This window comes from Pempheris klunzingeri, unplaced genomic scaffold, assembly GCF_042242105.1.
Source record: "Pempheris klunzingeri isolate RE-2024b unplaced genomic scaffold, fPemKlu1.hap1 Scaffold_50, whole genome shotgun sequence".
In the NCBI taxonomy this organism is placed as follows: Eukaryota; Metazoa; Chordata; class Actinopteri; order Acropomatiformes; family Pempheridae; genus Pempheris; species Pempheris klunzingeri.
In genome coordinates, this window is record NW_027254954.1 from 78360 (window position 1) to 105000 (window position 26641).

Genomic DNA, 26641 nt, shown 5'->3' on the forward strand with positions numbered 1-26641 from the left:
ATAATCTGGATTATTCCAACCTTCCTGTTCTGTTTGAGTGGACCTGGTTTCTGGTCCTGTTCACCTCCTCACCAGAGCATCTGTTCATGCTGTTAGCATCGTTGAACTAATCTGTGAAACCATGACAACAGTTCACATGTCAGTAATAATAACAGGACTAAAAGAACCAGAGAACCACAGCAGGAGAACCAGGACCAGGATCCACAGGAACCAGAGAACCACAGCTGGAGAACCAGGACCAGGATCCACAGGAACCAGAGAACCACAGCTGGAGAACCAGGACCAGGATCCACAGGAACCAGAGAACCACAGCAGGAGAACCAGCACCAGGATCCACAGGAACCAGAGAGAAAAGCTCAGAATTATATTATTACATTATTCATCTATTAGATTATTATTAGATCATATTGATAGTAGTATGATCAATAAGATGACACAAAATATGGGTTAGAAATATGGTCCTCATGCTGTAGTAGTAGAACCTTTACTACTGGTACTGCAGTACGTACATTGACTCCTGGTGTGTTCAGGGTGTGTTCAGAGGGCTGATACAGGAGTTCAAAGGTGTGCTGGATACGCTCCCATCATTTGAATGTCTAATGGGGCCTTTGGGACTTTGTGTGTGAGAGAGAAGAGACGCAGTGCTGGAGACACACGATGCAAATATACCTAGAACCCCCCAAAACACACACACACACACACACACACACACACACACACACACTGGAAACAAAAAGTCCATCACTGCAAATTCTTTTTTCGAGTAAATGATCTCGTTGACAAGTGAAGCGGTACCAATCCTCTGGCTCCATAATCTGTTTGACTTCAGTTAGTCTCGGAGGCTTTTTATCAAGAAACCGTGATATAAGAAATGGTTCAGTCCGTCTGATCACTGGCTGTGAAGCACCTTTTATTGCTGTTATTCATATTTTAAGTTCTTATCCTATATATATCTTTCTCTAACAGAGCTCCTAGCCAAAAAACTTCACGCGACTATACTAACCAGAGTGGTGTGTGAACGGACGTCAAAGTTTGTGATGTTGGCAGGCGACTATTATTTAAATGGTACGTGTTATTCTGTCATTTGTGTGTGTGTGAAAACTATGTAAATCAACTATGTACTAAACCCACTGGTTCCTACTGAAGATAAGTCTTTAAAAATGAGTCACAAATATATACTTTTAGTGACTTGATTCCACTTTTTTATGATTATTTTCAGTCTGTCTTTATTATTTAAAGTGCTTTTGCTGCCTAAACCTGAAACATTACAGGGATCTCTGGATATAAATGGTGTCAAAGTCCTGCAGCCCAACGACCAGTAACTGTGTGGTGAATACAGAAAAACTTTACCACTGGTACTGCAGTACCTTTACTACGAGTACTGCAGTACTTTTACTACTGGTACTGCAGTAGTACTTGTAATGGAGTACTTTTACACTTTACACTGGAGGCTCTGAGCGCTTCCTCCTCTGCTGCAGCAGGTGGCGATGTTCACCTGTTACGCTTGTTTCCGGTCCGCCAATAAACAGACGAAGAAGAAGTTGATGGAAACATGCTAATGTGCTAATAACATGACAGCCGTTGTTCTCTATCAGCACTCACTAAATCTACCTGCGCCATGTTGCTGCGGTGAGTCCAGCCTGTGTTTAGCTTTAGCTCTGTTTAGCTTTAGCCGTAATTAGCTTTAGCCGTGTTTAGCTAAAGTTAGCTAGTTTTGTGATGTTAGCTAGCTAGCTGGTGCTAATGGGTGTGGTTTGCTCAGACGTTAGCATGCTGCTGCTCTTACAGACACTAAAGCTTCGTAAACGATGAGTGAATGTAGAATAATTGGTGGGTGTTTTGGCTGCTGTCAGTCCACCAGGAGCTCAGTTTTAGTGCCGGACTCATTAGAGTTGTAGAAGTTTAGAAAAAGCAGCAGCAGTGTGACCTGAGTAATTCTCCTGTCTGACATCTTAAACCAGCAGGACTCATGTCAACAGAGGATTTTTAACCCAAAGAAGCGGTTTGCTGTCACAGTTTGTCCACTAAAATTGACTGCAGTTCGGTTTGTTTTCTTAGCTTTATTTTCATCTTTGCTCGTTCACTTCCAGAGGCCCAATAATGAACTCGACAGGAGAGCACAGTGTGTCAGCAGGTCCACTGTCTGATCTCAGCCTGTCTGAGCTGACTGTTTGCCCTGCAGAGCTCGCTGTAGTCTGCTGTAGTCTGCTGTAGTCTGCTGTAGTCTGCTGTAGTCTCTTGTAGTCTCCTGTAGTCTCTCCTGTAGTCTCCTGTAGTCTCTCTTGTAGTCTCCTGTAGTCTCCTGTAGTCTCTTGTAGTCTCCTGTAGTCTCCTGTAGTCTCTTGTAGTCTCCTGTAGTCTCCTGTAGTCTCTTGTAGTCTCCTGTAGTCTCTTGTAGTCTCCTGTAGTCTCCTGTAGTCTCTTGTAGTCTCTTGTAGTCTCTTGTAGTCTCCTGTAGTCTCCTGTAGTCTCTTGTAGTCTCCTGTAGTCTCTCCTGTAGTCTCCTGTAGTCTCCTGTAGTCTCCTGTAGTCTCTTGTAGTCTCCTGTAGTCTCCTGTAGTCTCTTGTAGTCTCCTGTAGTCTCTTGTAGTCTCCTGTAGTCTCTTGTAGTCTCCTGTAGTCTCTTGTAGTCTCCTGTAGTCTCTCCTGTAGTCTCCTGTAGTCTCTTGTAGTCTCCTGTAGTCTCCTGTAGTCTCTTGTAGTCTCCTGTAGTCTCTTGTAGTCTCCTGTAGTCTCTTGTAGTCTCCTGTAGTCTCCTGTAGTCTCCTGTAGTCTCTTGTAGTCTCCTGTAGTCTCCTGTAGTCTCTTGTAGTCTCTTGTAGTCTGCTGTAGTCTCTTGTAGTCTCTTGTAGTCTCCTGTAGTCTCCTGTAGTCTCTCCTGTAGTCTCCTGTAGTCTCTTGTAGTCTCCTGTAGTCTCTTGTAGTCTCCTGTAGTCTCCCCTGTAGTCTCCTGTAGTCTCCTGTAGTCTCCTGTAGTCTCTTGTAGTCTCCTGTAGTCTCTCCTGTAGTCTCCTGTAGTCTCTTGTAGTCTCCTGTAGTCTCCTGTAGTCTCCTGTAGTCTCTTGTAGTCTCTTGTAGTCTCCTGTAGTCTCCTGTAGTCTCTTGTAGTCTCCTGTAGTCTCCCCTGTAGTCTCCTGTAGTCTCTTGTAGTCTCTTGTAGTCTCCTGTAGTCTCCTGTAGTCTCCTGTAGTCTCTTGTAGTCTCCTGTAGTCTCCTGTAGTCTCTTGTAGTCTCCTGTAGTCTCCCCTGTAGTCTCCTGTAGTCTCCTGTAGTCTCCTGTAGTCTCTTGTAGTCTCCTGTAGTCTCTCCTGTAGTCTCCTGTAGTCTCTTGTAGTCTCTTGTAGTCTCCTGTAGTCTCCTGTAGTCTCTTGTAGTCTGCTGTAGTCTCTTGTAGTCTCCTGTAGTCTCCTGTAGTCTCTCCTGTAGTCTCCTGTAGTCTCTTGTAGTCTCCTGTAGTCTCTTGTAGTCTCCTGTAGTCTCCCCTGTAGTCTCCTGTAGTCTCCTGTAGTCTCCTGTAGTCTCCTGTAGTCTCCTGTAGTCTCTCCTGTAGTCTCCTGTAGTCTCTTGTAGTCTCCTGTAGTCTCCTGTAGTCTCCTGTAGTCTCTTGTAGTCTCCTGTAGTCTCTCCTGTAGTCTCCTGTAGTCTCTTGTAGTCTCCTGTAGTCTCCTGTAGTCTCTTGTAGTCTCCTGTAGTCTCCCCTGTAGTCTCCTGTAGTCTCTTGTAGTCTCTTGTAGTCTCCTGTAGTCTCCTGTAGTCTCTTGTAGTCTCCTGTAGTCTCCTGTAGTCTCCTGTAGTCTCTTGTAGTCTCCTGTAGTCTCCTGTAGTCTCCTGTAGTCTCCTGTAGTCTCCTGTAGTCTCTCCTGTAGTCTCCTGTAGTCTCTTGTAGTCTCCTGTAGTCTCTTGTAGTCTCCTGTAGTCTCTTGTAGTCTCCTGTAGTCTCCTGTAGTCTCTCCTGTAGTCTCCTGTAGTCTCCTGTAGTCTCTTGTAGTCTGCTGTAGTCTCTTGTAGTCTCCTGTAGTCTCCTGTAGTCTCTCCTGTAGTCTCCTGTAGTCTCTTGTAGTCTCCTGTAGTCTCTTGTAGTCTCCTGTAGTCTCCTGTAGTCTCTCCTGTAGTCTCCTGTAGTCTCCTGTAGTCTCTCCTGTAGTCTCCTGTAGTCTCTCTTGTAGTCTCCTGTAGTCTCTTGTAGTCTCCTGTAGTCTCTTGTAGTCTCCTGTAGTCTCCTGTAGTCTCCTGTAGTCTCTCCTGTAGTCTCCTGTAGTCTCTCTTGTAGTCTCCTGTAGTCTCCTGTAGTCTCTTGTAGTCTCCTGTAGTCTCCTGTAGTCTCTTGTAGTCTCCTGTAGTCTCCTGTAGTCTCTTGTAGTCTCTTGTAGTCTCCTGTAGTCTCTCCTGTAGTCTCCTGTAGTCTCTCTTGTAGTCTCCTGTAGTCTCCTGTAGTCTCCTGTAGTCTCCTGTAGTCTCTCCTGTAGTCTCCTGTAGTCTCTTGTAGTCTCCTGTAGTCTCCTGTAGTCTCCTGTAGTCTCTTGTAGTCTCCTGTAGTCTCCTGTAGTCTCCTGTAGTCTCTTGTAGTCTCCTGTAGTCTCTCCTGTAGTCTCTCCTGTAGTCTCTTGTAGTCTCCTGTAGTCTCCTGTAGTCTCCTGTAGTCTCTCCTGTAGTCTCTCCTGTAGTCTCTCCTGTAGTCTCCTGTAGTCTCTTGTAGTCTCCTGTAGTCTCCTGTAGTCTCTTGTAGTCTCTTGTAGTCTCCTGTAGTCTCCTGTAGTCTCCTGTAGTCTCTTGTAGTCTCTTGTAGTCTCCTGTAGTCTCCTGTAGTCTCCTGTAGTCTCTCCTGTAGTCTCCTGTAGTCTCTTGTAGTCTCCTGTAGTCTCCTGTAGTCTCCTGTAGTCTCTTGTAGTCTCCTGTAGTCTCTTGTAGTCTCTTGTAGTCTCCTGCAGTCTCCTGTAGTCTCTTGTAGTCTCCTGTAGTCTCTTGTAGTCTCCTGTAGTCTCTCCTGTAGTCTCCTGTAGTCTCTTGTAGTCTCCTGTAGTCTCCTGTAGTCTCCTGTAGTCTCTTGTAGTCTCCTGTAGTCTCTTGTAGTCTCCTGTAGTCTCCTGTAGTCTCCTGTAGTCTCCTGTAGTCTCTTGTAGTCTCTTGTAGTCTCCTGTAGTCTCCTGTAGTCTCCTGTAGTCTCTCCTGTAGTCTCCTGTAGTCTCTTGTAGTCTCCTGTAGTCTCCTGTAGTCTCCTGTAGTCTCTTGTAGTCTCCTGTAGTCTCTTGTAGTCTCTTGTAGTCTCCTGCAGTCTCCTGCAGTCTCTTGTAGTCTCCTGTAGTCTCTTGTAGTCTCCTGTAGTCTCTCCTGTAGTCTCCTGTAGTCTCTTGTAGTCTCCTGTAGTCTCCTGTAGTCTCCTGTAGTCTCTTGTAGTCTCCTGTAGTCTCTTGTAGTCTCCTGTAGTCTCCTGTAGTCTCTTGTAGTCTCCTGTAGTCTCCTGTAGTCTCTTGTAGTCTCTCCTGTAGTCTCCTGTAGTCTCTCCTGTAGTCTCCTGTAGTCTCTTGTAGTCTCTTGTAGTCTCTTGTAGTCTCTTGTAGTCTCCTGTAGTCTCTCCTGTAGTCTCTTGTAGTCTCTTGTAGTCTCTTGTAGTCTCTTGTAGTCTCCTGTAGTCTCTTGTAGTCTCTCCTGTAGTCTCTTGTAGTCTCTCCTGTAGTCTCTTGTAGTCTCTTGTAGTCTCTCCTGTAGTCTCCTGTAGTCTCTTGTAGTCTCCTGTAGTCTCTTGTAGTCTCTTGTAGTCTCCTGTAGTCTCTCCTGTAGTCTCTCCTGTAGTCTCTTGTAGTCTCTTGTAGTCTCTCCTGTAGTCTCCTGTAGTCTCCTGTAGTCTCCTGTAGTCTCTTGTAGTCTCTTGTAGTCTCCTGTAGTCTCTTGTAGTCTCCTACCTGACAGGTGACAGCTTGTGTCTTGTGTCTGCAGCTGGCCATGGATGAAGTGAGCGTCGTGTCTCTGGCTGTGGGCAGATGTGTGGACGCCTGCTGCCTGCTGCTCGACCTGCTCGCCACAATGTCCGTCTGGCTTCTTCGCTTCCTGTCGGCTGCGGGCGCGTCCCTCTGCGGCGCGCCGGGGGCCCTGAGCGGCTCCGCTCCGGTCGACTACTGGAACTCCGCTCTGTTCTCCTTCCTCGCCGCCACCGAGGCCGTCTGCGGCGCCGCCTGCGGAGCCCTGCGCCTCGCGGAGGGATGGCTGCGGGCGCTGGGGGGCGTGTTTGAGAGTTTCAAGATGGTGGGTCACCTCTTGTGTCACGTGGCGTGGCGCATCAAGGACGCGCTGCAGCGCGGGCTCCTCTCAGGGAGCTGCATCCTGCGGCAGACGTGCGACGGCGTCTGCATCGCGCTCAGCCTCGTGCTCTACTTCGTCAACACGGTGGTCAACCTCGTCCTCATCGGCACGCAGAACTGTGCGTCTGCGTTGGCGGGCGTGTGGGAGGTGGTGGTGGACCCCGTGCGCAGGGTGGTGGAGCTGGCTCTGACTCTGCTGACCTTCCTCTACAGCTGCCTGGTCGGCGCCTCCGTGCTGCTGTGGACGCCGTGCCAGCTGCTGCTGGACTTCCTGGGGGGTCTGGGACGAGTCTTGGTCACCGTGTTTGTGGCGGACTCACAGGGCCTGCTCATCACAGCGGCCGTCGCCTCGCTGGTCATGCTGGTCCTGAACCCCAGGCTCCCGGTCCTTGCCCGACGGCTGAGCCTCCATTTGGTCGGCGCTCTGCCGGGAGCTCGCAGCGTTCAGACGATACTGGAACAAGCTGCGACCGATGCGGCGGTCCAGACCAGGACGGTACAGGAAGTGAGCGGAACGCACTCTGTAGTCTCTGAGAGCGACCTGCTGCCGGCGACTGAAGTTCTCCAGCCGGATCCTCTGCAGCTCCACGCTCTGCAGGACGGCGAGCCGGCCGGGACGAGCGCACCCCAGCCGCGCCCCGCTGTGCCGGGCGGCGGCCGCAGCCCTCCGACTGACGGCGAGCTCCTGAGCCTGCTGAAGGAGCAGGAGGAGAGGAAGAAGTGTGTGATCTGTCAGGACCTGAGCAAGACGGTGCTGCTGCTGCCCTGCCGCCACCTCTGCCTCTGCCGCCACTGCGCCGACATCCTGACGCAGCGGCGCTCCGCCCAGCAGCGCAGCTGTCCGCTGTGCCGGCAGCCCATCACGCAGACTATGGACGTGTTCCTCTGATGGGCGCTGGTCCGCCGCCGCCGCACCGTCAACCAGAGCAAAGCTAGCCAGAGACACTTTGTAGTTTGGAGCTGCGGTGGGGGGGGGGCACTTTTTAAAACAGGAAGCCTTCATCAAATATCGTCGGTGACGTGCGGTCAGTCTGAAAAGTGTCTTCAGCTTTAATGTGATTGTCTGCGTGGCGGCCGTCAGGTTCCAGAACTGTCAAGTCGATGCTTGGCGGTTTCTTTGTTCTTTGTTCAGGTGTTTGAGTCCTGCTGGAACACACCTGAGACTTTGTGCCAAAGACTTTGTACCTGTAAAAATGCAGAATGTTCCTTTTTATTTCATGCATATGTTGAATGTTTATTGATCTGTTTGAATATATCTGCCGCCCTTCGGCCTGAACATCAAAGAGCTCTTTATATTCATGTACCAACGCTGGGGGGCCGGGGCCAGCAGCACCTCATTCAATGCTGAGGTCAGATTAGTAGAGGTCAGATTAGTAGAGGTCAGATTAGTAGAGGTCAGATTACTAGAGGTCAGATTAGTAGAGGTCAAACTACTAGAGGTCAGATTAGTAGAGGTCAGATTACTAGAGGTCAGATTAGTAGAGGTCAAACTACTAGAGGTCAGATTAGTAGAGGTCAGATTACTAGAGGTCAGATTACTAGAGGTCAGATTAGTAGAGGTCAGATTAGTAGAGGTCAAACTACTAGAGGTCAGATTAGTAGAGGTCAGATTAGTAGAGGTCAGATTAGTAGAGGTCAGATTAGTAGAGGTCAGATTACTAGAGGTCAGATTCATCATCCAGTAAAACATCAAACTAAACATGAACAAATAAACAGAAGGAAAATGTGACTTTATTTGGTTTTATTTCTCTGGCTGAAAAACAGGGAGGAAGAGGGAGAGGAGGGGGAGGAGGAGGGGTTAGCGTCTGGAGCTCTCTTCTCCCAGCATGGTGATGGAGGGTCTTGTCTTGGTCACACCCTGAACTAATCTGATTGGTCGTCTGACTTCTTCTTCTGCTCGTTCTTTGGGGTTGATCTGATCTTGACTCTGAGCGTCGGTCAGCTGGTTCCACGAGTCCAGGACGTCCCGTCTGGTGTACTGGGGTCATGTGACCGCGTCTTCTTCTAATCACATGTTGGCAAACTCCTGTTGACTGACTCCTCATGGAGCAACACTGATGATGATGATGATGATGATGGACAAATACAGACGGCTGAACATGGCGCTGGAGGCGGGGCTTCGTTCATTCCTAGTGGAGCAGGAAGTTCCACTTCCTGGTATCAAAGTATTTAGATCTTCAGATCCATAGAGCCTGGAGGACTAGTGTGTGAGACTGTTAACTTCCTGTTAGCCCCCTGCTAACTTCCTGTTAACCCTGTGTTAACTTCCTGTTAGCCCCCTGCTAACTTCCTGTTAACCCTGTGCTAACTTCCTGTTAGCCCTGTGTTAACTTCCTGTTAGCTCTGTGTTAACTTCCTGTTAACCCTGTGTTAACTTACTGTTAGCTCTGTGTCAACTTCCTTTTAGCCCCCTGCTAACTTCCTGTTAGCCCTGTGTTAACTTCCTGTTAGCTCTGTGTTAACTTCCTGTTAGCCCTGTGTTAACTTCCTGTTAGCCCTGTGTTAACTTACTGTTAGCTCTGTGTTAACTTCCTGTTAGCCCCCTGCTAACTTCCTGTTAGTTCTGTGTTAACTTCCTGTAAGCTCTGTGTTAACTTCCTGTTAACCCTGTGTTAACTTACTGTTAGCTCTGTGTTAACTTCCTGTTAGCCCCCTGCTAACGTCCTGTTAGTTCTGTGTTAACTTCCTGTTAGCTCTGTGTTAACTTCCTGTTAGCCCCCTGCTAACTTCCTGTTAGACTTGTGTTAACTTCCTGTTAGCTCTGTGTTAACTTCCTGTTAGCCCTGTGTTAACTTACTGTTAGCTCTGTGTTAACTTCCTGTTAGCCCCCTGCTAACTTCCTGTTAGTTCTGTGTTAACTTCCTGTAAGCTCTGTGTTAACTTCCTGTTAACCCTGTGTTAACTTACTGTTAGCTCTGTGTGAACTTCCTGTTAGCCCCCTGCTAACGTCCTGTTAGTTCTGTGTTAACTTCCTGTTAACCCTGTGTTAACTTACTGTTAGCTCTGTGTTAACTTACTGTTAGTTCTGTGTTAACTTCCTGTTAGCTCTGTGTTAACTTCCTGTTAGCTCTGTGTTAACTTCCTGTTAGCCCCCTGCTAACTTCCTGTTAGACTTGTGTTAACTTCCTGTTAGCTCTGTGTTAACTTCCTGTTAGCCCTGTGTTAACTTACTGTTAGCTCTGTGTTAACTTCCTGTTAGCCCCCTGCTAACTTCCTGTTAGTTCTGTGTTAACTTCCTGTAAGCTCTGTGTTAACTTCCTGTTAACCCTGTGTTAACTTACTGTTAGCTCTGTGTTAACTTCCTGTTAGCCCTGTGTTAACTTACTGTTAGTTCTGTGTTAACTTCCTGTTAGCTCTGTGTTAACTTACTGTTAGCTCTGTGTTAACTTACTGTTAGTTCTGTGTTAACTTCCTGTTAGCTCTGTGTTAACTTCCTGTTAGCTCTGTGTTAACTTCCTGTTAGCCCTGTGTTAACTTCCTGTTAGCCCCCTGTTAACTTCCTGTTAGCTCTGTGTTAACTTACTGTTAGTTCTGTGTTAACTTCCTGTTAGCTCTGTGTTAACTTCCTGTTAGCTCTGTGTTAACTTCCTGTTAGCTCTGTGTTAACTTCCTGTTAACCCTGTGTTAACTTACTGTTAGCTCTGTGTTAACTTACTGTTAGTTCTGTGTTAACTTCCTGTTAGCTCTGTGTTAACTTCCTGTTAGCTCTGTGTTAACTTCCTGTTAGCTCTGTGTTAACTTCCTGTTAACCCTGTGTTAACTTACTGTTAGCTCTGTGTTAACGTCCTGTTAGTTCTGTGTTAACTTCCTGTTAACCCTGTGTTAACTTACTGTTAGCTCTGTGTTAACTTACTGTTAGTTCTGTGTTAACTTCCTGTTAGCTCTGTGTTAACTTCCTGTTAGCTCTGTGTTAACTTCCTGTTAGCCCTGTGTTAACTTCCTGTTAGCCCCCTGTTAACTTCCTGTTAGTTCTGTGTTAACTTCCTGTTAGCTCTGTGTTAACTTCCTGTTAGCTCTGTGTTAACTTCCTGTTAGCCCTGTGTTAACTTCCTGTTAGCCCCCTGTTAACTTCCTGTTAACTTACTGTTAGCTCTGTGTCAACTTCCTTTTAGCCCCCTGCTAACTTCCTGTTAGCCCTGTGTTAACTTCCTGTTAGCTCTGTGTTAACTTCCTGTTAGCCCTGTGTTAACTTCCTGTTAGCCCCCTGCTAACTTCCTGTTAGACTTGTGTTAACTTCCTGTTAGCTCTGTGTTAACTTCCTGTTAGCCCTGTGTTAACTTACTGTTAGCTCTGTGTTAACTTCCTGTTAGCCCCCTGCTAACTTCCTGTTAGTTCTGTGTTAACTTCCTGTAAGCTCTGTGTTAACTTCCTGTTAACCCTGTGTTAACTTACTGTTAGCTCTGTGTTAACTTCCTGTTAGCCCCCTGCTAACGTTCTGTTAGTTCTGTGTTAACTTCCTGTTAGCTCTGTGTTAACTTCCTGTTAGCCCTGTGTTAACTTCCTGTTAACCCTGTGTTAACTTACTGTTAGCTCTGTGTTAACTTACTGTTAATTCTGTGTTAACTTCCTGTTAGCTCTGTGTTAACTTCCTGTTAGCTCTGTGTTAACTTCCTGTTAACCCTGTGTTAACTTACTGTTAGCTCTGTGTTAACTTCCTGTTAGCCCCCTGCTAACGTCCTGTTAGCTCTGTGTTAACTTCCTGTTAGCTCTGTGTTAACTTCCTGTTAGCCCCCTGCTAACGTCCTGTTAGTTCTGTGTTAACTTTCTGTTAGCCCCCTGCTAACTTCCTGTTAGCCTCGCTGTTGACTTCCTGAGGGTGGGGTAAAGACGCTGGGGCGACCTAATTAACAGCCTTGGAAATAAAAGCTCATGCTGAGGTGGGGGGGTCGGAGTGGGGGGGTACAGATTTAATCTTAAATGAAACAGATTTCTTCTTTGATCATTTTATTGTTTTGGTTTCCCAGCAGCCATCGGTGTGGTGGCCACCCCGCGGCATGATGGGACAGCACAGCCTCAGGTCAGAGGTCGGAGGTCAGCAGTCGTAGGCGTGGGCCATCATGTCCCACAGGCAGCAGCAGCACATCGCAGCCGCACACGCCGCCAGACATGATTCTTCAGCGCCGCCGCCATCGTCGGCGCCACGATTCTGCTCGACCAGGAACACTGACAGGGGGGGGGGTGTTAGAGGTGTCTGCTCCACGTCCTGCCGTCAGTAAAGCGTCCCATGTTCGGCCCGTCTGACCTACCTGTGTGCTTTGGCTGCTCACCGTACGGCTGGCAGGTTCCGGGGGGGCCGCTCTGGTAGCCCTGGTACCCGGGCTGGCTCGGGTAGGGTCCCGGGGCCCCCGGGGGCCCCGGCTGTCCGTGGTAGTAGGAGTGGTCTCCTCCACCTGTGTAGCTCTGAGGGAAGGTCTGGACAGGACACGGGTGTGGTTGTCAGGGCAACGCTGATGGTCATGTGACAGCAGCTCAGTAAATTAAAGCTAAAATAAACAAACATCCTCTTCTACTGTTTCTGTCTGACAGGAAGCTGCAGCAGTGCATGCTGGGTACCTGGTACGGCGTGCCGGGGAAGGCCGTCGGCTGAGAGCTGAACGCTGCAGAGACGACAGGTCACATGATCAGATCGAGTGTTTCCACGGTAACAGCCCCACATGACCCCCCCCACAGTTCGCTGTTCGTCATGAAGTTCATTTTACATTTTATACCCCAAAGTTTATTTATTACACTCATGATCATATCATACAGTACTAGTAGTACTAGTACATCATACAGTAGTACTAGTACATCATACAGTAGTACTAGTACTAGTAGTACTAGTACTGGTAGTAGTAGTACTGGTAGTAGTATTGATGCTGTTGGAGCTGTAGAAAGGATCCCCAACAGAAACAACGATCAGTGTGACTGCAGTCAGACGTCAGTGTTATAAAGAGGAGGACAGGAGAACCTGAGGGGAAGCCGGGAGGCGCAGGGCCACCGGGGGGGTGAGGGATGTAGGGGGGGGGCTGTTCACTCATCTGGACTGAGGGATGATGGAGGAGCAGCAGGACGGAGGGAGGACCTGAGACAGAGGGAGTGACAGTGAGGTCAGGGTTAGAAACCTAAAACAGCTGCTTGTTTGATCCACTGACGGGATCAGATGGAAAGGATCCCTACAGAGAGAGACCTGGAAGATCCTTTTGGTTTAACCACAAACAGCACACACACCAGACTACATTCACTAAAACAGGGATTTAGAGCCGCAGCTGTCTGTCTAGCTACCCGCCACAGAGAGGATCATGGGTAGATCCTGTCTCTGAACCTGAGTCGGTCATTTGGTCACTTGTAGCCTAATGAACTCTTTTTCTGTTTCTTTCTTTCATCAGCTGGAAAAACAGTCTGCAGATCCATCGAGGATGAAACTCAGCTTTAGTTCATGAAAACACGAATCGTTTCAGGGTCAAATAAAAGCGCTGTGTTGTCCTGTGACTCATCTGTTGTTCAACTCTTGACTTTTCTTTACAAAATCACGCTGAGCTGCATTTTCCTGCAAAGTGTCCGTATGAATGAGCTCCACTCAGGGCCGGTCTAATGCCTGGTCAGCTGCCTGGTCTAATGCCTGGTCAGCTGCCTGGTCTAATGCCTGGTCAGCTGCCTCCTGCCTGCTGTCATCTAATGGGCTGGTTTCCACGGTGACCGCAGCAGAGACAGACCTGTGTGTCTCCCTCTTATTGTTGACTCGGCTGTTTTCTGTCAAACACACATTTTGTTTGTTCTGAGGAAAGAACCCAGTAAACAGTCTCCAGTTCAACCAGTTTGGCAGAATTGGAGGTGAATTTGTGGTGGAAAGATGAGGCCATAGTTTGTGACAGCTAAAGATTGTTAGAGGGGAGAGAAGGACCTGTTTTCTGAATGTGTGACAGCTTGAGTTCAGTGAAGCTGTCAGATCTAGACTGATGAGTTCAGACTGCTGACAGGAGGCAGGAGGACAGTTCAGGTCACCTGAGCCCCCCGACACATTCAAATCATTCACTTTGAACGTGGGAGCAACGTTTCAGCTGTTTGAGCCTCCTGGTCCCGTTCCGTTCTCCACTGACGGCACCGTGTGCTCACCCGGACTCACCCGGACTCACCCGGACTCACCTGGAGCCGCTCGGTCCTCCCTGGAACACCTCGCAGCTCCGGTAAAAAAGGCGCAGGGTCCGGACAGTGAGTGGAAGCGCCGCTCCCTCCGTGGAGCCAGACTCCGTTCAGAACTCCTGCAGTTTAATGTTCTCAGGTGCACCAGTCACCAGACCCACGGGGGGGGGGCACACCTCTGACATTTCACTGATGAAAACACTTTCCGCTCTTTAATTCGGCCAACATCTGATCTAGTAACCTGCTCACTAGTTGATCCTGATCTCATCTCAGCCCACAGTTCACTGTCCAGTGCATCCGATTCTCAGTGGAACTCTACATCTTCCACATGACCCCCCCCCCCCCCCGGCCCCCCCGGCCCGGAAAGTGACTCACTCACCTTCAGTTCGACACCAACCAGAGAATGTGAAGAGCAGAATGTCCCTCCGCTCGGTTCTCTCTCCGGGTGATCGACTAGTTGACGGATGATTGATGGGTCGTTAAGGAGACAGCTGGCAGGCTGAGGACAGGGAGACGCCTCCTCCCTCTCACTTCCCTCCCTTCTGTCCTTCCCTTCCTTCCTTCCCCTCCTCCCCCCTGGCCTCCCTCTCCCCCAGTCTTGTTCCCTCTGAAAAATAATGGACTGACTTGTTGATCGATTATTGATCTATTCTTTCTATTGATCCTCCGGAATGACCGTGAACAGCTGCTGTTAATTCACCGGGACAGATTCCATCAGTCGCTGCTAGCCTGCGGCCTCCACGGTAACCATGGTAACGGGCGTCCCACCTGCAGCCTCCAGGTGTTTGTCCCTGTCACCTGATGTTCTTCCACCAAACAGCCTGCAGCTCTGAGCTGGAGTCAACAGGACAACAGAGCCCTTAGTGCTAGGACTAGGACTAGGACTAGGACTACCTAAGACTCCTGGTCCTAAGTACTACTAGTAGTACTAGTACTACCTAGGACTACTCGTACCAGGTAGTCCTCCTGCTCTGACCCTGGTGTTTCCTCTGTTGTCCTTTTGTCAAAGAGTCGACTCACCCAGACGTGGCGTGTCGTCGCTAAAGCTGCTCCGAGAGTGTTTGGTATCTGGATGTGGTCCCAGCAGCAGGTCCAGGGTCTGATCCTCCTGGGGCCTTTAGCGTACCGACAGCTAACTATTAGCATGCTGACGTGTTCTCATTAATGCTGTTAGCAATGCTAGGGTGTTAGCAATGCTAGGGTGTTAGCAATGCTAGGGTGTTAGCAATGCTAGGCCTTTTCAGCTGCTGTGAAAGTTCCTTTTTCGTCTTGTCCTGCACTGTTTTGAAAGTCTCCTCTGCAGACTGGAGCTGGTGTCTGAACATCCAGGGGTTCATCCTCTGCAGACTGGAGCTGGTGTCTGAACATCCAGGGGTTCGTCCTCTGCAGACAGGAGCTGCTGTCTGAACATCCAGGGGTTCGTCCTCTGCAGACAGGAGCTGCTGTCTGAACATCCAGGGGTTCGTCCTCTGCAGACTGGAGCTGCTGTCTGAACATCCAGGGGTTCGTCCTCTGCAGACTGGAGCTGCTGTCTGAACATCCAGGGGTTCGTCCTCTGCAGACAGGAGCTGCTGTCTGAACATCCAGGGGTTCGTCCTCTGCAGACAGGAGCTGCTGTCTGAACATCCAGGGGTTCGTCCTCTGCAGACAGGAGCTGCTGTCTGAACATCCAGGGGTTCGTCCTCTGCAGACTGGAGCTGCTGTCTGAACATCCAGGGGTTCGTCCTCTGCAGACAGGAGCTGCTGTCTGAACATCCAGGGGTTCGTCCTCTGCAGACAGGAGCTGCTGTCTGAACATCCAGGGGTTCGTCCTCTGCAGACAGGTTCTGGTTCAGCTACCTGGGACCGACTGTACCTGAGCACATGGATGCAGCTGCAGGGGAAAAAGAACGGGGGCCCCGACAGAAGAGCAGCAGCGGGAACATGAAGCAACATGTTTATTAGACGTTTTGGTTGGTTTGTACATGACATCATTGGTTTGACTGCTGGGACACTGAACATGTCGTGAACTCTCCAGCCTCTCTCTCATATTTCCTACTGACATTAAACACACCAAAGCTACCTACAGCTGCCTCAGCCAATCAGGAGGCAGCTGGACGAGCTGCTTTATCATCCTCTCTACAGGTCGCTATATTTCCGAGCGTTTTGTCCGGTGGTGCGTTCAGGGACGTGAACACGTCTTTTCAATGACTGTCCATGCTGTCATTGGTGCCTGACATGCAAACTGCAGCGTCAAAGACTCTAAACTGGTTCAACATCTCAATAGAAGTGGGTTTGTTTTCGTGGTGTGTTCACTGACCAGCTCAGGAGGCGTTTAAGGAAGTTCAGACACTTTTGGACTCTTTCCTGTTTCTCCTTTTGTTCTTTTTAAATATCCAGGTATCAGACTGGTAATATTTAAAAACAGTCAGAGCAGCACAGGCGTCATGTGACCTTTGTGAAATATTACCTTTTCCTGCTTCCACATGTTGTGTATAACTGAACTTCCTGTCGATCTCCCTCAGACGCCATCTGGAGACGTGATGGAGCACGTGAACAGATGGAACCATGGTTACCCCTTCCTGCACCACCCCATGTGACATGAGCGTGGAAGAAGAACCAGGTAATAACCGTGATCACATGATCACCTGGTGGTCAGAATCACACACTGCAGCCTTAATGTTTCTCTACACACGAAGCTTGAAGCGAATACGTACAGGATACATCTTCTCTACCTGAGCGCTACGGGGGTCTGAGGACAGAGTTAGAGGGTCACTACCCATGATCCTCTCTGTCCACATCCTGGTGTCTGAGTGACTGGTAGGTAGTAAAAGTGTTGGAACTGGTCCAGTAGATCACCTCAGAGTGTTATTCTAAGTGTGTGACAGCATCATGGAAAGGATCCCTACAGAGAGAGACCTGGAAGATCCTTTTGGTTTAACCACAAACAGCACACACACCAGACTACATTCACTAAAACAGGGGTTTTAGAGCTGCTGCTCCACCAGTCAGAGTGTCTGTGTTACTGTGTGTTACACAGATATTGTGTTGGATCCAAACTAATTCTTTAAACCTTCTCAGTCACACAATAAACCAAACAAACTAAATGATGGAGGCAGCAGCACACCATCAACTGGAACTCTAAAATTATCATTTGTGTCACTGGAGTCTGGTAGCTATCACTCTCCTCAAATACACCAGACTCCATTCACAAAACACCAAAGTCACACAATGAACCAAACAATCTGCACAAAACACAGGAGGATCTTCCAGGTCTCTCTCTGTAGGGATCCTTTCCATGATGCTGTCACACACTTAGAATAACACTCTGAGCCTGTCAGTGGATCAAACAAGCTCTTTTAGTGGACCTACTGTGATCAGGTGCAGTTGTCCCAAAGGATCACGTTGCAGCCATTGCAGCCCGTTTGGTGTCTGCTGGCTAAGGTGATCTACTGGTGATCTACTGGACCAGTTCCAACACTTTTACTACCTACCAGTCACTCACACACCAGGATGTGGACACAGAGGATCATGGGTAGAAACAGTGGAGTGACCCTTTAAGGGAGATGCAGGTTCAGAGATTCAGGATCCTCCTGAATCCAAGTCACATGACAGTTTAAGGAAAGGATCATCAATACTAAGTGGAGTCAGGCGTCTTTACAGGATAAACTCATTTCACAAACATTTTGTCGTCGGTTTCTGTTTCAGGTGTTAGTCTGAGCCGAGTCTCCTGAGCAGCATAACACGGTGACCATGTTGGTCCTCAGCTGAGTGGGTCTGGATCAGGTGTGACGAGGTCTCCGTTTAGGTCCACCGTGGTCGTTCCTCAGAGTTCTGGTCCTTCGCGGTCTATTGGCTGCGTTCGTGTTGTTCGGCCCGCTGTCAGGTAGCTAGCATGGCTAAGGTAAGCTTCGCTAACGGTTGGTGTTGCGGGGACAGGTGAGACAAGTTCAAACAGGAGTACCTCTGATCCGGTGAGCCGGCAGCCTGGCGGTGTGAGGGCGGCGGGACCGGCCGGTCGGACCACCGCCACGCGTCCACAGAGTTGGTGCAGAGCCGCCATCACACCTCTCAGTCCCAGAGGATCAGCGGGCTCTGCTGACACGTGACTCCCGTGGCCCCGCCGCCATCATTAGGAGGTGGCGGCCTGTTTGTTACGGAAGGTTTCAAAGAACGCCATCATCCCCTTCCTCACGTTGCTGCTGCTGCCTCCGCTGCCCTTGGTGACCCTCGAGGTCATCATGGCGCCGCTGCCGCTGCCATGGTTACAGGACGTCAGGGGAGGGAAGGCGCCGTCCATGGAGTTAGCCCGTTTGACCTTTGACGGTGTCGCACGCCATGACTTGGTCCTCGGAGGAGGAGTCTGAGCCACCAGACACTTCTGATACTGGACCTGAGGGACAGAGAGGAGAAGAGGAGGAGGCTGCTCAGCTTCACGGCCCACCTGAGAACACCTGGAGGGGACCCCTAACCATGATGTCATCACCTGTATCTGCACAGTGGTGAAAGAAACTTTACCACCTTTAACAGGACGAACTCCCCCTTAACAGGAACAAACTCCCCTTTAACAGGAACAAACTCCCCTTTAACAGGACAAACTCCCCTTTAACAGGAACAAACTCCCCTTTAACAGGTAGGAACCTTAGACAGAACCCTGCCCAGCAGTGCCGTACTCACCATACACGCAGCCTGGACGGCCTCGGACAGGATCCCTGCGTCCGGTTCACACCAGAACACGTGACACTCGAAACGCTGCGTGCCGCCGTCGACTATCACGGCAAAGGTGTGGCTGTCGTGGCCGACGCCCAGAAAAGTGAGGAAACGTACCTGGCACTCCCAGAAGGGCTCCTCCCCTTCCTGTCAGGATCCAATCAGAAAGAAGGAACAGAGTGAGGCGCGTCGACCTTTGACCTGCTGGATGAATACTGCGTGACGAGGATGACGAGGATGAGGAAGGTACCTCTCCCTTCCACAGAGACAGGACGTTATCGGTGACGTGGATGACGGTCGGCTCCCACTCGTCTCTGTCTGTACAGTTCATGATGCTTTCAATGGCTCGGTTCAACACCTCCATACCTGCAGCACGACACACCTGAGCCTACTGCAGTACAGGTACTGATACACACCAGAGAAGTACTCAGGGTCCTGCGTTAGGACCTCGTCTCAGTAAAAGTACACAAGTATGAACATAAAACAGACTTAAAATAGCAAAAGTACAAAGTACTCATGGTGTAGATTAACATTATTTTATTACTGGATTATAAATATTGATCCCAGAATCTAAAGTAGCTTAGAAATACTCAGCAAAGTACAAGTACCTCAGATCTGTACTTCAGTAAATGTACTTTCTGGTTTCACTTGGTAAGAAAATGTGTTAAAATACGTAACACAAGAAAAGAAGCACATTTTTCTCGGAATAATGTGAAAACACCCGCAGTCAGAATAACTGAGGATTTTTCTTCTTCTGGCTATAAAATAGATGTATAAAGTAGCAGGAAGTGGGAATGCTCAAGTTCAGTACAGTCTAAGTACAGGACTGAATGAATGTACTGCTGTGACGGCCATCAGGGGGTGTAAAAAGGCCCCCAAGCAGCTTCTCTGCCAGAATTACCACAGACGAAGAAGAAGGAGAAGAGGTGGTCAATATACAGTGCAGCCAAACAAACAGTTTGTTTTAATGAAGAAGAAGAAAGACACGAACAAAATGTCAGATTCTGGTCATTTTGTGCTGCATCGTGTCTCTTCACACATTTCCTCCCACCTGTAACCATGGAAACCACTGTACAGAGAGATAATCACTGAATCCAGATGAAGTGAAGCAGCACAGACGGGGTTTGATGGAATGAAATTGATATATAAGAATCTACAGAATTGGTTTTACGTCTTGAAATAAATGCGTTTTTCTCCCCAAAGTTTGAATGTGAGTCACGTGACATCACGGCGACGCTTCACTGCGGCTGGCGTCAGTCTGAAGGCTCTGTGTTTTACATCAAGCTTCATGATTTAGAACAAATCAACTTCACTTTCATCAAAATCTAAAAGATTTCAAACAAAAACAGCTGAAAAATATGCAAAAATGGTTTCAGTATCCTTTTCATAAGTTGAAGGGTAGGGGTCCGGGACCGGCCCCTCCCATGAAAAGATCTAATATAACGTACGCTTATTCTATATAAATGAATCTTACTGCTACCTCATCATCATCATTATTATTTTGGGATGAAGCGTGGGACAGCTGACGGCTATGACATCATGTTCAGCTGAGCCACGTTAGCTTGTTTACTGTTAGCATGCTAACGTGTTAGCCTGTATTAGCTGCACTGTAGTTTGATGACACTCTTGTGCGATGAGATGACTGATGGATGCTGACTGACCAAACGGTGTTTACAAGAAGTGTGGGTGTGTTCAGGTGTTCCAGGTGTGGTCCTACCCATGGCTCTGGACACCGGCAGGTTACCGATGTACAGGACCTCAAACTTCTGCACCTGCTGCCTAACGGCCTCCAGAAACTCCACTGAAACAAGGACAAAGACAGAGGAATGAGCAGAGAGCCAATCAGAGGGCAGCAGGTGATGTCACACAACTGACCGGGTGAGTCACCTTGTCTGGGCAGGTCTTCAGGTGAGATGCTCTCCATCGTCAGAGAGCGAGACAGCCTCATTGACGTCTTCTCTGACATCATCTACAGACAGAAACGGCCGCCATTTCACACAGTTATCAACATTTTAAAACTCAAATGTCCGTAATGTCAGAAGAACAGTTCGTTCATTTGAAGGGAAAAGTGACAAAATATTTCTAAACCTTTAAATGTTTCCCAGAGAAAGTAAAACCCCTGTTTTAGTGAATGTAGTCTGGTGTGTGTGCTGTTTGTGGTTAAACCAAAAGGATCTTCCAGGTCTCTCTCTGTAGGGATCCTTTCCATGATGCTGTCACACACTTAGAATAACACTCTGAGCCTGTCAGTGGATCAAACAAGCTCTTTTAGTGGACCTACTGTGATCAGGTGCAGTTGTCCCAAAGGATCACGTTGCAGCCATTGCAGCCCGTTTGGTGTCTGCTGGCTGAGGTGATCTACTGGACCAGTTCCAACACTTTTACTACCTACCAGTCACTCACACACCAGGATGTGGACACAGAGGACCAGGGGGGAGAAACCTTTAATGGGGCAGGGAGGGTCTCCTGAAGAGACACCATGAACTGACCATGAACTGACCTTGGAGCACATCTCGTGAAGCGCCGTGGCGATGGCTTTGGCCGGAGCGTCGCAGCGAAACACGTGACACTTCAGCACACAGCTGTCCTTATCGCCCGCCACAAAGGCAAAGTCCCTGAATGCACCACAAACACACACACACACACACACACACACAAAGTGGACCGGTCATGACCTGCTGATTGGCTGATGGTCATGTGATCAGCAGGTGAGATCGATAAGTGGCCCTGACGTATCCAGGAGGTTGTGAGGATGAGTGTGACTGTGAGTCTGCGTGGCTGTGGGTGTGAAGAGGTAAAGGTAGAGAGATTTACCTGTCCCTGCCCAGGTGGTTAGGTGGGGGGGAGGGGGGGGGGGGGCGTGTTAAAGAAACAGAGAGTGACAGTGTTAGTGCAGACACACAGGTAAACAAAGTGAAAGGTGAGTTTGATTTGAACATTTTAGCATGCAGAAACACCAAACCACGAGCCAATGTCTGACTTTAGCCTAGCTTAGCACAGAAAACTAGAAACAGGGGGCACTGTTAGCCTAGCTTAGCACAGAAAACTAGAAACAGGGGGCACTGTTAGCCTAGCTTAGCACAGAAAACTACAAACAGGGGGAACTGTTAGCCTAGCTTAACACAAAGAGTAGAAACAGGTGGAACTGTTAGCCTAGCTTAGCACAGAAAACTAGAAACGGGGGAACTGTTAGCCTAGCTTAACACAGAAAACTAGAAACGGGGGAACTGTTAGCCTAGCTTAACACAGACAACTAGAAACAGGGGGAACTGTTATCCTAGCTTAGCACAAAGAGTAGAAACAGGTGGAACTGTTAGCCTAGCTTAACACAGACAACTAGAAACGGGGGAACTGTTAGCCTAGCTTAACACAGACAACTAGAAACGGGGGAACTGTTAGCCTAGCTTAGCACAGATCTGTTAGCCTCACTCCCTCATAAAAATTGATTGACATGCTGTATGTTGTGACACTGAGCATACGTCCTTTGTGATGTCATCCAGGTGTCCAGCTGAAATAGATTTTATTATATTGTCTGTAAACCTCTGGCTGCTCTCTGATTGGCTCACCTGCCGTTGTTGCAGCCCACCCCCCACACACGGATGTTGATGATTGGCTGACAGTGCAGGGGGGTGTGGTCTAAAGGGTCCAAAAGGGTCAGAGTGTCTTTCTTCAGAACCAGCATCATCTCCCGACCCTGCAGACAGACAGGTAGAGACAGACAGGTAGAAACAGACAGGCAAAGACAGAGAGACTGACAGGCAGAGACAGAGAGACAGACAGGTGGAGACAGACAGACAGGTAGATGTTCAGCAGGTGTCTCACCTCCCCCCAGGCCCCTGGCCTGTCTCTCTGCTCGGGGCTGCTGCAGTGAGACAGCTGCTGGATGACGTTACTGACAGCGAGACTGCTGCGACCAGGAGACAGGTCCTCCTCCTCCACCTCCAGCCAGCCCAGAGAGCGCACCGCAAAACACTGAGAGACAGACAGGTGGGGGGGCAGAGAGAGAGACGGACCGACGGGTCTTTGTTTTAGTGATGTCATCACGAGGTGACAGTGTGTCTCCTGCTGATGATGTCACCCCCCCTCTGTGTAGCTGCTGCTGTGGTCTCACCTTGGAGTCTGGACCCTGGTGACCCAGGTAATCTGCATCCCAGGAACACCTGAGAGGAGGACAGGTTCAGACCGCCTGGACACAAGGAGTGTGTGTGTGTGTGTGTGTGTGTGTGTGTGTGTGTGTGTGTGTGTGAGAGAGTGTGTGTGTGTGTGTGTGTGTGTGTGTGTGAGTGTGTGTGTGTGTGTGAGAGTGTGTGTGAGTGTGTGTGTGTGTGTTACCTGGTCTCAGGAGGTCTTTCTTCCTCTCTGTTGGAGCTCTGCTGTCCAGCCTCCTCCTGCTGAGGTCCAACACCACAGAAGAAGATGATGCATCCAACAGACCTGAGCTTACTGAGCTAAAGGGTCACTCCCCTGTTTCTCCCCCTGGTCCTCTGTGTCCTCATCCTGGTGTCTGAGTGACTGGTAGGTAGTAAAAGTGTTGGAACTGGTCCAGTAGATCATCAGACCGGCTGGTCCTCCATCAGTCAGTTAGTGTCATTGTGGGATCCACTAATATTGTGTTGGATCCAATCGAACCCCTTAAACCACCAAAGTGGACCCACACTTCATCCTGACCTCTCAGGTCGGATCCTGACAAACTGATCTACTGGACCAGTTCCAACACTTTTACAGGTAGGACCCAGGGTTAGAAACAGAAACCCTTTGATGTGGACTAACCAGGTGAGGTAACAGGTCTCACCTGCGTGTCGAGCAGCTGTGGCGTCCCGCTGAGGCGGGGGTGCTGCCACTGGGTGGCGCCAGTGGGAACGTGCCAGTAGTAGGTTCCTGTAGAGTCTTTGATGGTTCTCCAGCCGGAGGGGAGGTCCGGATCCAGCAGCAGGTTCTGGTCGGTCCAGATGTTGTCTGCACAGACACATAAAAGGTCAACTGACATCATGTCACAGGCGCTCACCTGCGACCTTCAGGTAATGCATCATTTCCTGTCAGTGCGTCATGTGATGGTGCCGTGAATGAACTGTGACTTCCATCTTTAAGCATCATGTGGAGTCACAGACAGGTTGTTCAGGTCAGACACCTGTGACAGGTGTCCAATCAGGTGAAGAGAGGAAGTGGAGAGAGGCGAGCTGATTGGTCAGCAGACGTCTACATTTAGCACAACTGAGATGTCCTCTGATAACCAGGAAAGAATAACATGTCAGTAAATCAATACTCCTCCTCTGCTTGAGTCTTTTTCCTCTGAAGCAGGTCCCTGTGCTCAGGTAGACTCTGTCCCAGGTAGCTGAACCAGCAGACAGCAGCTCCTGTCTGCAGAGGACGAACCCCTGGATGTTCAGACAGCAGCTCCTGTCTGCAGAGGATGAACCCCTGGATGTTCAGCCTATCAGTGGATCACTGAGAGACTGAAGGAACCTTAAAAACAGACAGGTTCTCTATGAGGTTCTGCAGCCTCTGTTTTCTGGAGCTTTATTCTGGAGGGACGTCACATGATGACGTCTGAACTGAACCATGTGTTCATTTAAATCAGGGCCTCATGCAGCTGAACTCTGATTGGCTCCCGGTCCTTTCAGAGCATTTCATTGGCTGAACGAGCAAACATCATAGTTCAGCTGATCTGGTGGTTACTGTCAGCCCCTCCCCCCTTCACACTTTCCCCTCCAGTTTCCCCTCCACACCCACTGCCCCTCCCCCTGCTTTACCTACCAGCCAATCAGCTGGCAGCCTGATTTCCAGCTCCTCAGTCCTCTGGATCTCCTTTGCTTCGTGTCCCTGCGGTGTGTTTGTGGACCCTCTGGCTTTCAGAGCTGTGACAGCTACGTCACATTAGGCAGCGCCGCTTGGCAACATGGAGTCAGCGCTGAGAAGCCGCCCATGCTAACAATTTAGCTAGCTAACAGGTAAAATGGCGTTAACGCAGAAAAAGTGAGGCCGGATTATCAACATTTTCCTCAGGCAGGAGATTTCTAGAAAAAGTGTACGACTGAGATGAACTCAGCATCCAGCGAATGATGAACCTCCCGTCAGGACGTGAAGTCGTGATCCCACCAGAGGGGACGGGGATGATAATAAATATGGATGGATGATTGCAGCCTTCTGTGAGATGAGGAGGGCACCACAGGTGTGGGGTCTGTGCTGGGGGGTCTGACCTCCCTAATCAAAGATAAACCTGCCCCCCCCGCTGACTGGCTGTTGTGTCTTTTCTGAATATTCAAATGCATGAAACAGCAGCAGAATGCAGGAAATAGGGAGCCCAAGATACGAGAGCTGTTCATGTTATATGAACGTTATTATATGAACACACGTTGCCCCGTCGCTAACCTGAGCGAGTCCTGGGCTGCGTTAGAGCCCCGTCCTTCCCTCTGAGAGCTGCTCAGTGGGGCAAACAGAAGTACATGGATCTTCCTGTTAGCCCCCTGCTAACTTCCTGTTAGCTCTGGGCTAACTTCCTGTTAGCTCTGGGCTAACTTCCTGTTAGCGCAGGGCTAACTTCCTGTTAGTGAACCTGAATGCTGAGCACTGACTGAATGTTGTTGACTGAGCGTGTCCCACAGAGGACGGACTGAATCATCCGCCTGGCACAGAATGCACAAGAGACAGTGATGAGAGGTCAAACTGCTGTACAGGAAGACAGGAAACTGAATAATTAATTAACCCTCAGAGACACAAAATGCTGAATCGGCTGATTGGAAGACAACGATATGACTGGGGGGGTGCTGGGGGGGGGTTGCTGGTCAACACAGTGGTATTGATGACATCAGGCCATCAGCTAACCGTGGCACATTCACACTGATGGAAACTGAGATGAAGATGAATGTGAACCGTCCCTGGAGAGCCAATAAACCAAAGAACAAGCGAGTAAATGAAGTGGACAGTTTGGATCAGTTCCTCCTGACGTGGTTCTGGACCAGCTGCTGCTGCACCCGGCCCACGTGCTGCATCTGTTCACCCTCTGAGCACCGTCACGTTCAGTCAGAGGTCCAGTGGAGGAAACTTTCCCGAGCAGCTGACGCTCACGGTTTCCCCGTCAGGACGACCTCACCGCTCAACTCCCTGAACGGCCTGAGGTCACCGTGACCTCCAGCATACACGCTGTCCTCCTCTTTACCCACAATCCCTCAGGGCAGCACCGCCATGTTTCTGTGTGTGATCCTGTTCTGCTGCCTCAGTGACGTCCTGTCTGACCTTTTCTCAGAGTGGCGTCGTGTGACTGATGGAGGGCATCCAATCAGAGCGTCCGAAAGCTGTAACTGACCCTCTACTAAGCCCCGCCCCACCTCGTTACCGTTGGTAACCTGTCATTTTGTCTTTGATCATGCAATTACACAATTACAGCAGATTTAACATCAGAATTCATAGTCATTTATAAAATAATGTGTCCCTCGTATCAAAAAGCATGGACAAAAAAGCAGCATCTAATGCTAACAGGTATCACAAGACAGTACTCAGACACCTGGCCCAGGTGTTCACAGACCAGAATGTGGCAGTTCTATAAAAAGACAGGAGTTCTTCTGCCACTGCCTGTTTGTTAGTGTGTTGTTAGTGTGGGACTTCGGCGTTCGAAGGATCTGCACCAAAATCACACAAGGGCCCACGTCCTGTGAGGTACAATGATTTTGTAGTTTTTGTCAATGGAGTCTGGTGTGTTGGGAGTTGTTGGTCTACTGCTGCCTTGATTGGTTAGTTTGTTGTGTTATTGTGTGTTACACAAATACTGTGTTGGATCTGAACGAACACTTTAACACACCAAAGTCTCTCAGTAACACAGTAACACACTGACTGATGGAGCAGCAGCTCTAAAATCCCTGTTTTAGTGAATGTAGTCTGGTGTGTGTGCTGTTTGTGGTTAAACCAAAAGGATCTTCCAGGTCTCTCTCTGTAGGGATCCTTTCCATGATGCTGTCACACACTTAGAATAACACTCTGAGCCTGTCAGTGGATCAAACAAGCTCTTTTAGTGGACCTACTGTGATCAGGTGCAGTTGTCCCAAAGGATCACGTTGCAGCCATTGCAGCCCGTTTGGTGGCTGCTGGCTGAGGTGATCTACTGGACCAGTTCCAACACTTTTACTACCTACCAGTCACTCAGACACCAGGAGAGGACAGAGAGGATCATGGGTAGAAACAGGGGAGTGTCCCTTTAAGTTTCTGCAGGTTATACTACAGTTAGCTGCATGCTAACATTAGCTCAGAATAGACTGGACACTCTCTGTTCGGGGTGGGGCTTCATCAAAAGATCAGCTGGCTGACCAGGTAGGACTCAGGTGACGCTAGTGAGGTGACTCAGGTCCAGCTTCCCCTTTTAGACGTGTTTATGAGTGCAGCTCAGCAGACAAGTAAACAACTGAGGGGACGGTCCTCATAAGTCTGTAGGATTACAGAGACCTCTGTATGTGTGTGTGTGTGTGTGTGTGTGTGAGAGTGTGTGAGTGTGTGTGTGTGTGTGTGTGTGTGTGTATGTGAGTGTGTCTGTGTGTGTGTGTGAGTGT

General features: G+C 49.2%; 3 protein-coding genes across 3 annotated transcripts in view; 1 reads left to right on the forward strand and 2 right to left on the reverse strand.

Moving 5' to 3' along the window:
* Window positions 1-1545: 1545 nt before the first annotated feature.
* Window positions 1546-8025, forward strand: LOC139224733 (E3 ubiquitin-protein ligase RNF26-like). The gene is made up of 2 exons (XM_070856034.1): window positions 1546-1629; window positions 5935-8025. Exon 2 carries the CDS (start codon window positions 5941-5943, stop codon window positions 7183-7185), a length of 1245 nt encoding a protein of 414 aa, XP_070712135.1. The 5' UTR covers window positions 1546-1629; window positions 5935-5940; the 3' UTR covers window positions 7186-8025.
* A 3179-nt stretch (window positions 8026-11204) lies between these two features.
* LOC139224734 (cysteine-rich and transmembrane domain-containing protein 1-like) lies at window positions 11205-13853 on the reverse strand. The gene is made up of 5 exons (XM_070856035.1): window positions 13795-13853; window positions 12244-12357; window positions 11850-11893; window positions 11543-11708; window positions 11205-11459 (listed from the first exon to the last, which is right to left on the reverse strand). The coding sequence occupies exons 2-5, from the start codon at window positions 12311-12313 to the stop codon at window positions 11329-11331; spliced, it is 411 nt and encodes a 136-aa protein (XP_070712136.1). The 5' UTR covers window positions 12314-12357; window positions 13795-13853; the 3' UTR covers window positions 11205-11328.
* A 3658-nt stretch (window positions 13854-17511) lies between these two features.
* The window catches only part of apbb3 (amyloid beta (A4) precursor protein-binding, family B, member 3), a 9573-nt gene continuing 443 nt past the window's right edge, over window positions 17512-26641 (reverse strand). Inside the window, exons 2-12 of the mRNA XM_070856024.1 lie at window positions 22897-23060; window positions 22437-22495; window positions 22216-22264; window positions 21927-22076; window positions 21671-21798; window positions 20605-20719; window positions 19992-20073; window positions 19822-19905; window positions 18355-18470; window positions 18072-18251; window positions 17512-17787 (exon numbers count right to left, since the gene is read on the reverse strand). Of these exons, the coding sequence (XP_070712125.1) occupies window positions 17527-17787; window positions 18072-18251; window positions 18355-18470; window positions 19822-19905; window positions 19992-20073; window positions 20605-20719; window positions 21671-21798; window positions 21927-22076; window positions 22216-22264; window positions 22437-22495; window positions 22897-23060 (1388 nt within the window). The 3' untranslated portion in view covers window positions 17512-17526. The remainder of the gene's footprint in view (window positions 17788-18071; window positions 18252-18354; window positions 18471-19821; window positions 19906-19991; window positions 20074-20604; window positions 20720-21670; window positions 21799-21926; window positions 22077-22215; window positions 22265-22436; window positions 22496-22896; window positions 23061-26641) is intronic.